General features: G+C 29.0%; 2 protein-coding genes across 2 annotated transcripts; one reads left to right on the forward strand and one right to left on the reverse strand.

The window, feature by feature from the left end:
• Positions 1-2,732: 2,732 nt before the first annotated feature.
• LOC129610769 (putative leucine-rich repeat-containing protein DDB_G0290503) lies at positions 2,733-3,560 on the reverse strand. The gene has a single exon (XM_055523478.1). The coding sequence runs from the start codon at positions 3,558-3,560 to the stop codon at positions 2,733-2,735; it is 828 nt and encodes a 275-aa protein (XP_055379453.1).
• A 6,327-nt stretch (positions 3,561-9,887) lies between these two features.
• Positions 9,888-13,350, forward strand: LOC129610772 (uncharacterized). Its single transcript, XM_055523481.1, has 4 exons — positions 9,888-11,346; positions 11,407-11,964; positions 12,094-13,232; positions 13,342-13,350. Exons 1-4 carry the CDS (start codon positions 9,888-9,890, stop codon positions 13,348-13,350), a joined length of 3,165 nt encoding a protein of 1,054 aa, XP_055379456.1.
• Positions 13,351-13,630: the final 280 nt, after the last annotated feature.

The following is a 13,630-nucleotide window of genomic DNA, read 5'->3' on the forward strand; positions in this document are numbered from 1 at the left end:
CAGAGTTGACAAGGTCAAATATATTTTTACTCGTTTTATATAGAGTTTAGCACTCTCAACTTCTTCTTTTCATTCCTCTCCTATCAGGAGGTTGGACACCATCATTCTGCATGAGCTTCTGGATCTCACTCTCGACATGACTTGATTGAAGGGAAGGTTGCACCAATCCACAAGATTTTTGGCCCATGTTTTTTTGGTTCGGCCCCTGCCCCTTGACCCGCACATTCTTCCTTGTAAGGCCAGTTGGAGAATTTCATACTTGTCGCTTCTCATGATGTGACCCAGATACCCAAGCTTCCTCGCCTTTATCGTCTTCAGCAGCACTTTCCCCGTTTCACTTCTTGCAAACACCATGTTTTTTGTTTTTTGCACATTTATTTTTAGTCCATAGTTTTTGCATTGGGTATTTATGGTATCTAATAGTACTTGCAATTCACCCAAGCTATTGGCGATGAGTACAGAGTCATCAGCAAAACGAATATTATTTATTATTTTTCCATTAATGCTAATACCCGGACTCTCATCTCCCAATATATGTCCAAAAATATGTTCAGCATATATGTTAAAGAGTAATGGAGACAATATACATCCTTGCCTAACACCTTTCTTTATCATTATTTCTTCTGACAAGCCATCTGGTGTTCTTATCTTCGCAGATTGTTTCCAATAAAGGTTTTCTATTATTCTTATATCTTTCCCATCCAGATTTGCGTTCTTTAACATCTCGACCATTTTAACGTGCTTCACATTGTCGAATGCTTTTTCAAAATCGATGAAGCAAGCATGCACCTCAGAATTTACTTCCATACTCCTCTGCAATATTATATTTAGCATAAATAATGCTTCTCTAGTACCAACAGCATTTCTAAATCCAAATTGTGTCGCACTTATGCTTTCTTCCAATTTTCGAAAAACTCTGTTGTGAATCACTTTCAGGAATATTTTTAATGCGTGTGACATCAAGCTGATTGTTCTGAAATCCTCACATTTAGCAGCTTTACTTTTTTTCGGCAGTGCAACGAAAGTAGATTTCAACCATTCATCAGGTATAACCCCGGAGTCGTAAATTTTGTTGAATATTTTTACCATTATGTTTAAACCTCTTTCGTTTAATAATTTTAGAATTTCGTTAGGAATATTGTCTGGTCCAACGGCTAATCCTTTTTTCACTTGTTTCAGCACCACGCTGATTTCGTCGCTCAATATTTCAGGCCCGTCGACATCCTCTTGTGCTGTCCTATCTGGTCTTTCATCTTCAAATAGTTTCTCAACATAATTTTTCCACATTTTTAGTCTGGCCTCCGGATCTGTGATAATTTTTCCCGTTTTGTCTTTTAGTACTCCTTTGGTGTTTTTTTTATCCGAATTCGTGATACTTTTTATTTTTTTATGTAATTGAGCGCTGTTTCCTATTCTATCCAGATTCTCGATTTCTTTACATTCATTTTCCCAATAATGTGTTTTCGCATCTCTAATTTTTCTTTTTATTGTTTTGTTAATTTCTTTGTATTTTGCGTGATCTATTTGTTTCCATCTTCTTCTCTCTTCCATCATGATTAGAATTTTTTGGGTCATCCATTTTGTCCTGGCATGTCTTTGTTCTACGTTTTGCAAATCTTTTACGGCTTGGTTGAGCGGTGTCTTGAAGTGTATCCACGCCTTGTTGCAGTCGTTCTCTCCATCTATCGTCTCCTCCATTGATTCTAGTTCATCGTTGATTTTGCTGGCGATTCTATTTTTATTTTCGCTGTTTTCTAAAATGTTGAGATTGACCGTGATGTTTCTATTTCTCCTAAATAAGTTCTTCAGCGTGACTTCAATTTGTGCAGCTAGTAAATTGTGATCCGAGTATACATCAGCTCCAGGATACGTTTTTACATTTTTGATTGCGTTCCTGAATCTTGAGTTTACAATTATGTAGTCGATTTGATTACGGATTATTCTTGAATTTGTCGACCCAGGAGCGGTCCACGTATACAGTCTTCTTTTTGGCTGCTGGAACCATGTATTCGCTACTACTAAATTGTTCTCGATGCAAAAGTCAATCAATTTTGATCCTCTCATATTTCGCTGACCTAACCCATATTTGCCTGCTACGTTATTCACTTCTTCATTACCGACTTTCGCGTTGAAGTCACCTAAAACAACTAAACAATCTTCTTTACTTGCATTTTTTAATAATACCTTAATTTCTTCATAGAATTTTTCAACCTCTTCATCGTCCTTTTCTGCAGTGGGAGCGTAGACTTGAATAAAATTAATATTTCCTTTTTTTGTTTTTAGCTGCATAAAAATTACTCTATCCGATTTTGGGATTATACAATTAACGTGATTCTTTAAGTGTTTGCTAATTAGAAATCCCACACCGTTTCGTTTTGGATGATTTGCATCCGGACCCGAGTAGAACAAATAATTTTCTTCTGTTTCACGTTCATCGTTGCCAATCATATGCGTTTCGCTCATACCTATGATGTCCAGGTTTAACCTTTTTTTCTCTTTTTCCAAATTTTCCAATTTTCTCGGCATGGCTAAACTTCTTACATTCCATGTTGCGACTGCTAATTTTTTACTTTTATTTGATGGTGATTTACTAGGGAATACGTTTATGAGGTGGTTTCCCGTTGCCTTCCTCATATCCTTTTAGCTTAACTTATAATCTTGTCCTTTTTCTTTCTAGAGTCGTATTTTTTTAAAACTTTCAGAACTGCGCTGACTGTATTATATTGTTGCTTCTACTTCGTTTCCTCTTGTTGAATTTTTTCTAACCTTCCCTTTTTACTTTTTTCTGGGTCTTCTGGTGATCTTAGTCTTTTCTGGCTATCAACGTTTGCAGGATTTGTAATAGTCTCGATCCTTTTACCATTTACAATCAAACTACCTTTTACGATGCTTACTTGTTTCCCTTCTGCCTCTAGCTGTTTCTTAGCTTTTACAAGATTACTGCGAATAGTTCTTTGCTGGGATGTATAGTCTCCTTTCAAGTAATATTTGCTTCCTTCAAGATTCTTACTGTTATTCAATATTTCTTCTTTTTTTATAAACGATATCAAGCTCAATAATATGGGTCTTTCTTTTTCTGGATTGTTTGATTTTCTTCCAATTCTCCTTGCAAAGTTTATGTCTTCTTTTACAAATGGTACTTTTACGATAGATTTTATGAAATGAGTAACCAGATCTAACAATTTCTCCCCTTCTGTTTCTTTAACATTTCCAATTATTATGTTATTTTTTCTAATTTTCCTTTCAGTACCTTCGGTAATAACATTCTGTTCTGCTTCTTTTTCTTTTAATTTGTTTTTAAGGCTTGCAACTTCTTCTTCTAAGTCTTTTATGCGCTCATTTGCTTGAGTCAAATGATTATTTATTTCTTCTACTATTTCTTTCTTATTGTTTTCCAGACGTATATTTAAATTCTCATTGATATCTTCTCTAAATCTCTTAAACTCTTTTTCATTGTTATCCAAACGTTCATTTAAATTTTTGTTTATATCTTCTTTGAAATTACTAAATTCTTGTCTAAATAATTTGACTATGTCTGCTGCATTGATGTTATTACTCATTATTGTTTACTGTAATACAGATACTACGACCACACTGATTCTTGGAATTGTGTCAAAACACTTAGAAAATTATTGGAATATTCACCACACTTTTTGTAAAATCTATACTGCGAATGTATTGGTGTGATTGATCTCAATATAATATAAGTTTTTTTTCTTTCCTTTTCTTTTCTTTCTGAGTGTCTCTTTATATTAAATTTTGAGTGAACAAAAATGGCGACTTGCACTCCAAAAACCTGATTTTTCCAATGTTTTAATAAAAAATTCTTCACCTTGGATCAATTCCACTGACACAGCTGATCCTTCTTTTCTTTCCCTGGCTAGTTCCAATTTCAATTTCCAACAGTAAGGTGCTATTATTCACGTGCAATCATTTATACAATTTTATAATTCTCCTGCCAACTCCAACACGTCTTAAAGCTTCAAATACCACTCTCAACTACGGAATGAAAAATCAGCTGTTGTCAGGAATTTAAATTTAACTGAGTTACTACTTTTTTTGGGTGTACGAAAAGAAAACTCCCTTTTATTCGAAAAAAAATACTTTTATTTTTGCTAATATATTTTTGTGTGAAATATATTAACAAAAATAAAAGTATTTTTGTGTGAAATATATTGACAAAAATAAAAGTATTTTATTCCAAAGAAAAGGAAGTTTTCGTTATATACATAAACAAAATCTTTATAATTCTTCTGCCGAATTATTGTCCTTTAAAGTTTTCAAAATGTTCATTTTCGGCTGTTGTCTATTCTTATGATAAGTATTAGACATTTAGTATTTAATTATTTTGAAAAACTTTTGTTAAAATTTCTTCTAACTCAAAATTATATAATTTTGAGACAAATCTTATAATAATATAAAAGTCGCCAACATTAATTTTTTAGTAGTTAAGTTAATCAATTAGTTAGTTAAATAACGCGGTAAACATTACTATGACCAGAAAAAACGTGATAAACATTTTTTATGAGGTATTTTAAAATTTTAAGATATTTTTTCGTAACAAGTAACTTTTAAAATATAATAGCAAATTTTTGTGAATTTCCATTTTTAATTAAATAACACTATATTCAAAACAGTTTTCCAAAGAAGAGCTAGATTTTAAATTTATCTGATTCAGAAAAAAATAAAAAATTTGATATTATATTAGAATTGCTACGAAAGACTAGCTTAAAATATTAAAAATCCTCAGAAAAAGTTTTTATGACGTCTTTTTTTTGCTGATGATCACTATAACTAGAGTCTAAACTTTAAAAAATGTTGAAACATGTAAAAAATGTTATTTTAAGTTTAAGTTTTTATTAGAATATTTTTTTAATGTGAATTTAATTTATTTTTTTGTTTATAATTTTTATTTAAAGTTTTTGTATGAAATATAGAACTTGGCTCCACTTTTATAAAAAAGGTTCCCTTTTTTGAATATTTTGGGTCCTAATCTAAAAGAATGTGCTCTGTATTTTCTTATTTTCTTTTCTTCTACGTTTCTAAATATCTTTTTAGTTACATACAAATTCATATGTAAAATTTCGTGTATTACCCCGAGTATGTAGAATCAAAATTAACAAATAAATTAAACTTTATTTTTCTTAACATTATGGTTGTTCTTTGCTTTTTTTTTAATTTGTTGCATTTAAATTCCAACTTTTCTTTTATTTTCATTTTTTTTTCTGTTATTTTGCTCTATTATTTATTTTTTCTTTTTTCTAGTTTTCCCTTCTTTTAAAATTCTTTACAATTTATAGATAAGTTTACGCGTTCATATTTTTTCACTTTACTATTTTGAATGGTCTATTTCTAATAAGAACTCTATTTAGCTCTATGAATAGAATTTTCGTTTTTCTTTGGTATATAATTTTGTGTTTTTGAACTTTTATAGGGTATGCACAATTTAAAAATTCTCGAACTGTATTTTTGGACATAGAAAAACAGCAACAATAAAAAATCTGAGCAAAATAACAACTTATAAACAAAAATAGCTCTAAATGCTTTTAAATATATTAAAGTTTGAGGAAATAATACAACGATTTTAAATTTAAAATGAAGTTTCAGTAAAATGTGAAATTGGAAATATTATTTAAAATAGGATCTCCGGATCGTTATCATCTTCGGGATTTCAAATAAAAGATTTTAAAGGTCAGAAAGGTTTTTTCGAGAGCAATGGAAGACAGACGCACATTCTTGTTTTTAACTGCTAATTTATAACATAACACAATCAAACAGCTGGCAACACTGTCATCATCTTGAAAAATAAAGAAAATGATTTTTTAATGTGAAATTCTAATCATAGTTTATTTGTTTACGTTACATGATCTGTTTGTACTCTATTTTGTTCATAAACACATGCTTCTTTCATATAAGGAAAGCAACCAGACCAAAAATTGATAGTTAAAAGAGGAATAAAGAAAAATCAAGTTAAAATTATAAAGATTATGCTAAGAGGAAATTCTTATATAAAAACAATCTGAGAAAAAACTCCATCTTTTACACACTTTTCTTATATGTTTTGTATGCTTAGAATAACGAAAAATAAGAAATAATTAAAATAATATTTATTTCTTCTGCATTTCATACATGGAAGTTTTAAGAAATGCTATCGCGAGTTCACGCATAATCAATTATTGTATAACAGTACTGAAAGAGACTTTGCCTTGCCAAGAATTTAAGAACACAAAAAAAACTAAAAAAAAAATTGAGAAAAAAGTTGAGAATTGGTCAACCCATCATAAAAGCGTAGCAGAGAGACGAACGAAAATTAAGGGTTTTTCAATTTTCGATTTCTTTATTCTGTATTTTATATTTATATTGTAACCCATTATATGTTTTTCGCATTGTTTATTATTACTCTTCTTCATCTGATGTTGCTCTTTTATTCTTCGATAATAGATAAACTTTACCAGGGGAAAATATACGTCGTATATATACATATTTTGTATATGTATGCATACAAGTTGCATAAGAACGGTTGAATAAAGTTCATCGACATTAAATGTTTTTATTTTTTACCGACCGTATTGTGTATACAATAGGTAGGTTATGTGATGGCAACAGTAGTTATTCTAGGCCGAAGTTGGACCAAATTTTTGCGGTTTTATGTTTTGTCTCACTCTAACCAATGTAATTTTGTATGCTTTGTCCTTGTCTAGGTACGTGACTAGAATATGGGGGTACGTGACATGAATACTAATGAGGCTGTTAATTGCGGTTTTGTGGTTTAGCTAATTAGCATAAAGTACGTTTAGCTAATTAGCATAAAAGCAAGCTAATTAGCATAAAGTAAGTTTAACTAATTTGCATAATGTAAGTTAAGCTAATTTGCATAAAATAAGTTTAGCTAATTTGCATAAAGTAAGTTTATAAAGTGGGTTTAGGTATTTAGCATAAGGGGTGAAAAGAATGTATGTATGTATGTAATTGAATTGTTAAATCGTATGAAAGCGTGTACGATCAGTAGGTGGGTTAATTAGCATAAATCACGAAAATCATATGGAAAGTATATGTTGTAGTATGATATCATAATTCAATAATAAAATAATAAAAACAACAAGAATGAAACAAAAATATTAAGAAGGAATGTTTGTGGTTAAGTTAGTAGTATGAAAAAATAAAATCAAATTGTTAAATTATATGAAAGTAAGTTCGATTAGCAGGTAGGTTAATTAGCATAAATCGCGAAAATCATATGGTGAGTTAAAAACAACAAGAATGAAAATATTGAAAAAAGAAAATGTTTGGGAATTAGGTATAAACACAAATTTATATGTATGTATGTGCATATTAGTTTATGAATGAAAAGTTTTTGAATAAATCAAAGATCATTTAATGAATGAAATATGAAAAAGTAAGAACAACAAAACAATAATAAAAATTATATAATTCGTACTGAGCTTGATCAATAATTATATTGGTGTGTAAAAATTTTTTCACAATACATCATTCATAATAATTTTATGAATGAAAATTTTTGTATAAATTAAAATCAGAGAGCAGAAATAATATGTATATGTATTTATATATATAGCATGTGAAATATAAATTAGAAATCAGTATTTATGAATGAAATGATCATATATATTAATCATAAAATTCAGTATACATTTAATTATTTTTCTGATTTACATAATGACTATTGATAAATTTGGACGCTATAAGACAAATGTAACACATAAAATTCAGCATCCAACAGATTCTTCTTCTTCTCTTAGTTTCCCATTAACTGCTGATGGAAATTATGATCTTGCGAATAAACAAATAACAAATGTGGGCATACCTATTAATCCAACAGATGTTGCAATTAAAAGTTATGTTGATAATGTGTTAGATACCAAGGATTGGAATACATTGAACTCATTATTAGATTTTAAATCCAAAACAATTGAAGAAATCAACAAACAGTTGGATGATGCAAATAAAATTAATAAAGATTATATTGAAATAGCAATTGGCAAATTAGAGGATAGAATTAAAACTTTTATTGAAGATGAGATTCAAACCCGAAATAACTTTTTATGGAATAGTATAGAAGGTGAAATACAAAATCAATTAATTTTTTTCAATACACAATCTGCAAAAATTCTTGAAAATTTTGAACTTCGAATAAAACTTTTGGAAACTGGAAATTAAAATAGTGAGAACAATAAATAAGCAATTAAAAAATAAATTTATATATATTAACAATGGGTGTGGATAAGTTTGGACGTGTTAGTAAGTCAACGAAAGCACAAAAAGGAGATCGTGGACCACCTGGAGAAGGTTTTCGTTTAACATCAGATGGTGACTATGACATAAATTTTAAAAGAATTATTAATTTGAGTCAACCTATAGAAGGCAATCATGCAGTTTCTAAGAATTATGTTGATGAAATTTTGAAAAATGTTACTCTTGATATAAAAAAACAAACATCAAAAATGTTAAACACTAGAATGAATGATTATAGTACTACAATTAATGCTACTATAGGAGAATTGCAAAGGCATATAGGTGATTCTGAAATTAGTATGAACAATGCAATAAATGAAAATCTGGAAAAAATTAAGAATTTGCATTCGATTATGAAGACTAAAATTGATGTAATTCAAAAACTGAAGGAACAGTTTCTTGATCATGACAGAAATTATATAAACATACTAAATAGTAGAGAAGATCGATTAAAAACTGATATAAATGAGAGGATTGAGAAGCTTAAGGAAGTAATAGTTGAATATCAATTGTTATTGAAGGACGAAATTGAAAAATTAAAAAATTGAATTATATTAAAAGATAGAAAAAAATGAGTAAAAGAGATATTGTGAATGAATTACATAAACCGGCCAGAAAAAATTTTAAGAGAAGATGTGTTGTATTAAAAGGTTTAAATGATTTGTTTCAAGCAGATCTGGTTGAAATGAATGAATATGCTACAGTTAATAAAGACTATAAATATTTATTGACTGTAATAGATTGTTTTTCCAAATATGCCTGGGCTATTCCCGTTAAAAATAAAACAGGTGAAAAGGTTACGGAAGCAATGAGACAGGTGTTGAAAGATGGGAGAATACCAAAAAATTTACAAACTGATAATGGTAAAGAATTTTATAATAAGTCTTTCCTTAACTTGATGAAAAATTATAACATTAATTTATATTCAACGTTTTCACCTTTGAAAGCTTCAATTATAGAACGATTTAATAGAACTATAAAAAATAAAATGTTCAAGGAATTCAGTATGAATGGCAATTACAATTGGATAAACATAATTCAGTCACTTATACATGACTACAATAATACAAAACATAGAACAATAAATATGAAACCACAAGATGTTAATAAAAACAATGAAAAAAAATTGTTAAAAACCGTATACAGCAACATAAAACAACAAGGTTCAATAAAGTATAATGTTGGCGATTTTGTTCGTATAAGCAAATACAAACACATATTTGAAAAGGGTTATACACCTAATTGGACAACTGAAATATTTAAAGTAAAAAAAATTCAAAATACTAATCCAACCACATATATATTGGAAGATACTGAAGGGAACGAAATACGAGGAGGTTTTTATGAATTAGAATTAAGTTTAGTGAATCATCCAGACATTTATTTGGTTGAAAAAATTTTAAAAAGAAAAGGCAATAATGTATATGTTAAGTGGTTAGGTTTTCCTAACACAAAAAATTCATGGATTAATAGAAATGAGCTTGTAAAATAAAAATTGAAGTTTTTTGTATTTATTATAAAACCACTGAATATATAATTTTTTCAGTCTTAGCTATACAACTAGAGAACGCGTGTTTAAAAGTTAAAAACTTAAAAAATTCATTTTCAAAATAAAAAAACAAAAATAAAAAAAAATGCAAAACTACACAGAACAAGTAATTAGTGCAGAGAAATCCAAACTTTTTGAGATGCAAAATGAGGGTGTGTCTATCAACTTTATCGAAGCATCAATCAAATCATGTGAAGATCGAGTGAATCAAATTTCCGACTTCCTTCTCTTGGCAACATCAACGGGGGAAAAGCATCATTTGATGGCAACATTATGTCAGCTTAAATCCATTCTACAGTATATGAATGGATTTAGATCGATGTTTATGAGAAGAGGAGTAACAGGAAGCGGTCTCAATCAACAACCAACATCAGCATCAGCATCAACATCAGCATCAACATCAGCATCAACATCAGCATCAACATCAGCACCAACATCAACATCAAATTATACTGTTGTATGGGAAGAACTACCGATCAAAGCTTTTGCAGGTAGAATCAAATCATATATAATTACCAATATTCAACACATTGATCCAAAGGATTTTTTAATTGATTGTAAGAAACTTTTACTTAGAAATTTACCATACATACTACAACAATATCAACATATAAAAATGAATGTAGTATTTACTGGTGAATTTAAGAAAGTTAATGGAAATGATTCGGATACTTCTATTAATAACACTATAGAAGAAATTAAATACTTTGTTACCAAAAATGTGGTAATATCTGAACATGAATGCGATGAAGAAGATTTAGATGAAAAAATATCAAAAAATATTGTGCAAGTTTTATTAAGAAAGCTGGAAGAATTTCAAGAGCGGGACAGCGGTTGGACTTTGTCTGCAATAATTAACATAATAATAAACATTAATAAATTATTCTTAATAGTTGGCAGTGCTTATATACCAACTCCAGCAGAATTAATTGGCAAGCATGCTATTATAAATGTTCAAAATAAGGACGATGCTTGCTTTGCTTGGGCTATTATGTCAGCATTATATCCTCAAAAATATCATTCATGTCTACCCACTAGTTATCCCGATTATAAAGAAAAGTTAAATTTACAAAATTTAACATTTCCAATATCATTGAAGCAAATACCTATATTTGAAAAAAACAACAATTTATCCATTAATGTATATTGTTTTCACAACCCAAAAAATGATAACAACTACATTAATTATTATGATTTTGATGAAGATGATGTTAATACAAACAAAAGAAGAAAGGTGTTACCATTAAGAATATCCAAGTATATTCACCAAGATCGCAGACATATCAATTTGCTTCTACTGGAAGAGATACAGGAGGATGATAATGATAACAATGAAAATGATAAAGTTGTTATTCAGCAACATTATGTATACATAAAGGATTTGTCTAAACTGTTAAGTAGTTCCATCAATTCTAATGGGCATAAAAAACACTTTTGCAACAGATGTCTTCACTACTTTAAAAGTAAAGAAAAATTGATGAAACATTCAGAAAACTGCTATAATCAAAATATGGGTAAGATTGTTTTACCAGATAATAAAAATAGTATACTTAGCTTTAAGAATTATAAAAATAAGTTGATGGTACCATTTGTAATATATGCAGATATAGAATGCATATTAGAACCCATTGGCAATGAAAATAGTGAAAATAGTGAAATTAATAATAGTTGTTATCAGGAACATATACCATGTTCCATTGGCTTTTATATAAAAACATCTTTTCCATCGAGTTATAATGTTTATAATAGTTATCGAGGGGAAGATTGTATTAAATGGTTTATGAATGAATTAGATCTGATAGCAACTTTAATATCATCTGATATTGTATCACCCGTCAAAATGAATTTGACGAGTGATGATCATTTTAATTTCATTCAAGCCCGTACTTGTCACATTTGTGAACAAGAGTTTGTTAATGATGATAAAAATAATTATAAAGTCAGAGATCACTGTCACTTTACTGGACAGTACAGAGGGGCTGCACATAATATGTGCAATTTGAGATATGTGGATGATTTGTGTATACCAATAATTTTTCATAATTTATCGTCCTATGATTCTCACTTTCTGATAAAAGAAATTGTTGATCTTTCTAATAGAATATCTGTAGTACCAAAAAACAAAGAAAAATATACGGCATTTACGGTATTAGTCAACAATTGTAAAATAAAATATAAGTTCATAGACTCTTTCAAATTTTTAAACAGTAGTTTAGAACATTTAACTTCTATTTCTAGTAATTTTCCAATTCTTGAAAGAGAATTTAAAAATTATGAACACAAAAATTTAGACTTATTAAAACGAAAGGGCGTCTATCCTTACGATTATATAAGTAATTTTGATAAGTTTTTCGAGGAAAAGTTACCCGAAAAACATTGTTTTTATAATAAATTAAATAAAAGCAACATAAGTGACAACGATTATCTTCATGCCCAGAATGTATGGAGAGAATTTGAAATAAGAAACTTGGGTGATTATTCTGATCTTTATTTAAAAACAGATGTTCTACTTTTAGCTGATATTTTTGAGAATTTTAGAGTTAGTTCTTTAAATACTCATAAACTAGACCCCGCTCACTATATAACAATTCCTTCCTATACGTGGGATGCGATGCTGAAATTTACAAATGTCAAATTAGAATTATTGACTGATATTGATATGTTACTATTTATTGAGCGGGGTATTAGAGGTGGCTTGACACAAGTTAGTAAAAGACATTCAATCGCAAATAATCCATATTTACCTGAATATGATTCATCTGTTCCTAATAAATACTTAATGTATTGGGATATCAATAATCAATATGGTTATGCAATGTCTCAATTTTTACCAACAGGTAATTTTAAATGGGTAAAAGATATTAAGATTTTTACGGAAAATTTCATTACTTCAATTCAAGATGACTCACCTACAGGTTACTTTTTTGAAGTAGATTTACAATATCCTAAAGAACTACATGATCTACATTCAGATATTCCATTCTGTTGTCAGTCCATGACAATAAATAATTCTAATCAAAAGAAATTACTTGCTACCCTTTATGACAAAGAAAAATATGTAATTCATTATAGAGCATTAAAGCAAGCATTATTATTTGGTTTAAAATTAAAGCATATACACGCTGTCCTTGAATTCAGTCAATCACCTTGGCTTAAGCCATATATTGATTTTAATACAAAATTACGAGCTGCATCAACTAATGATTTTGATAGTTCACGTTTTAAACTATATAATAATGGTTGTTATGGAAAATCAATGGAGAATACAAGAAAATATGCTCGAGTAAAACTAGCAACACAATGGGGAGGGCGTTATGGTGCTAAATCATTAATAGCATCACCATATTTTAAAAATTGCACAATCTTCAACGAAAATTTGATAGCGGTTGAATTGAATAATGCCGAAATATACTGCAATAAACCAATTTTCGTTGGAGCAGCAATTTTAGATATTTCAAAAACATTAATTTATGACTTTCATTATAATTACATGAAACCTAAATTTAATAGTAATTGTAACTTACTATATACTGACACAGATAGTTTAATATATGAAATATACTGTGATGACATATATAATCATATAAAAAATGATTGCATCATGCGATTTGATACAAGTGATTATCCAAAAAATAATATTTGGAATATACCATCTGTTAATAAAAAAGTATTAGGAATGATGAAAGATGAACTCAATGGTAAGCTAATGAGTGAATTTGTTGGTTTAAGAGCCAAAATGTATAGTTTGAAGGTAGAACATAAAGAAAAAACCAAAAAAATAAAGGGTGTCAAAAGAGACATAGTCAAAAAAGAAATATGTTTTGATGA

This window comes from Condylostylus longicornis, unplaced genomic scaffold, assembly GCF_029603195.1.
Source record: "Condylostylus longicornis isolate FDR11 unplaced genomic scaffold, ASM2960319v2 ptg000048l, whole genome shotgun sequence".
Taxonomy (NCBI): Eukaryota; Metazoa; Arthropoda; class Insecta; order Diptera; family Dolichopodidae; genus Condylostylus; species Condylostylus longicornis.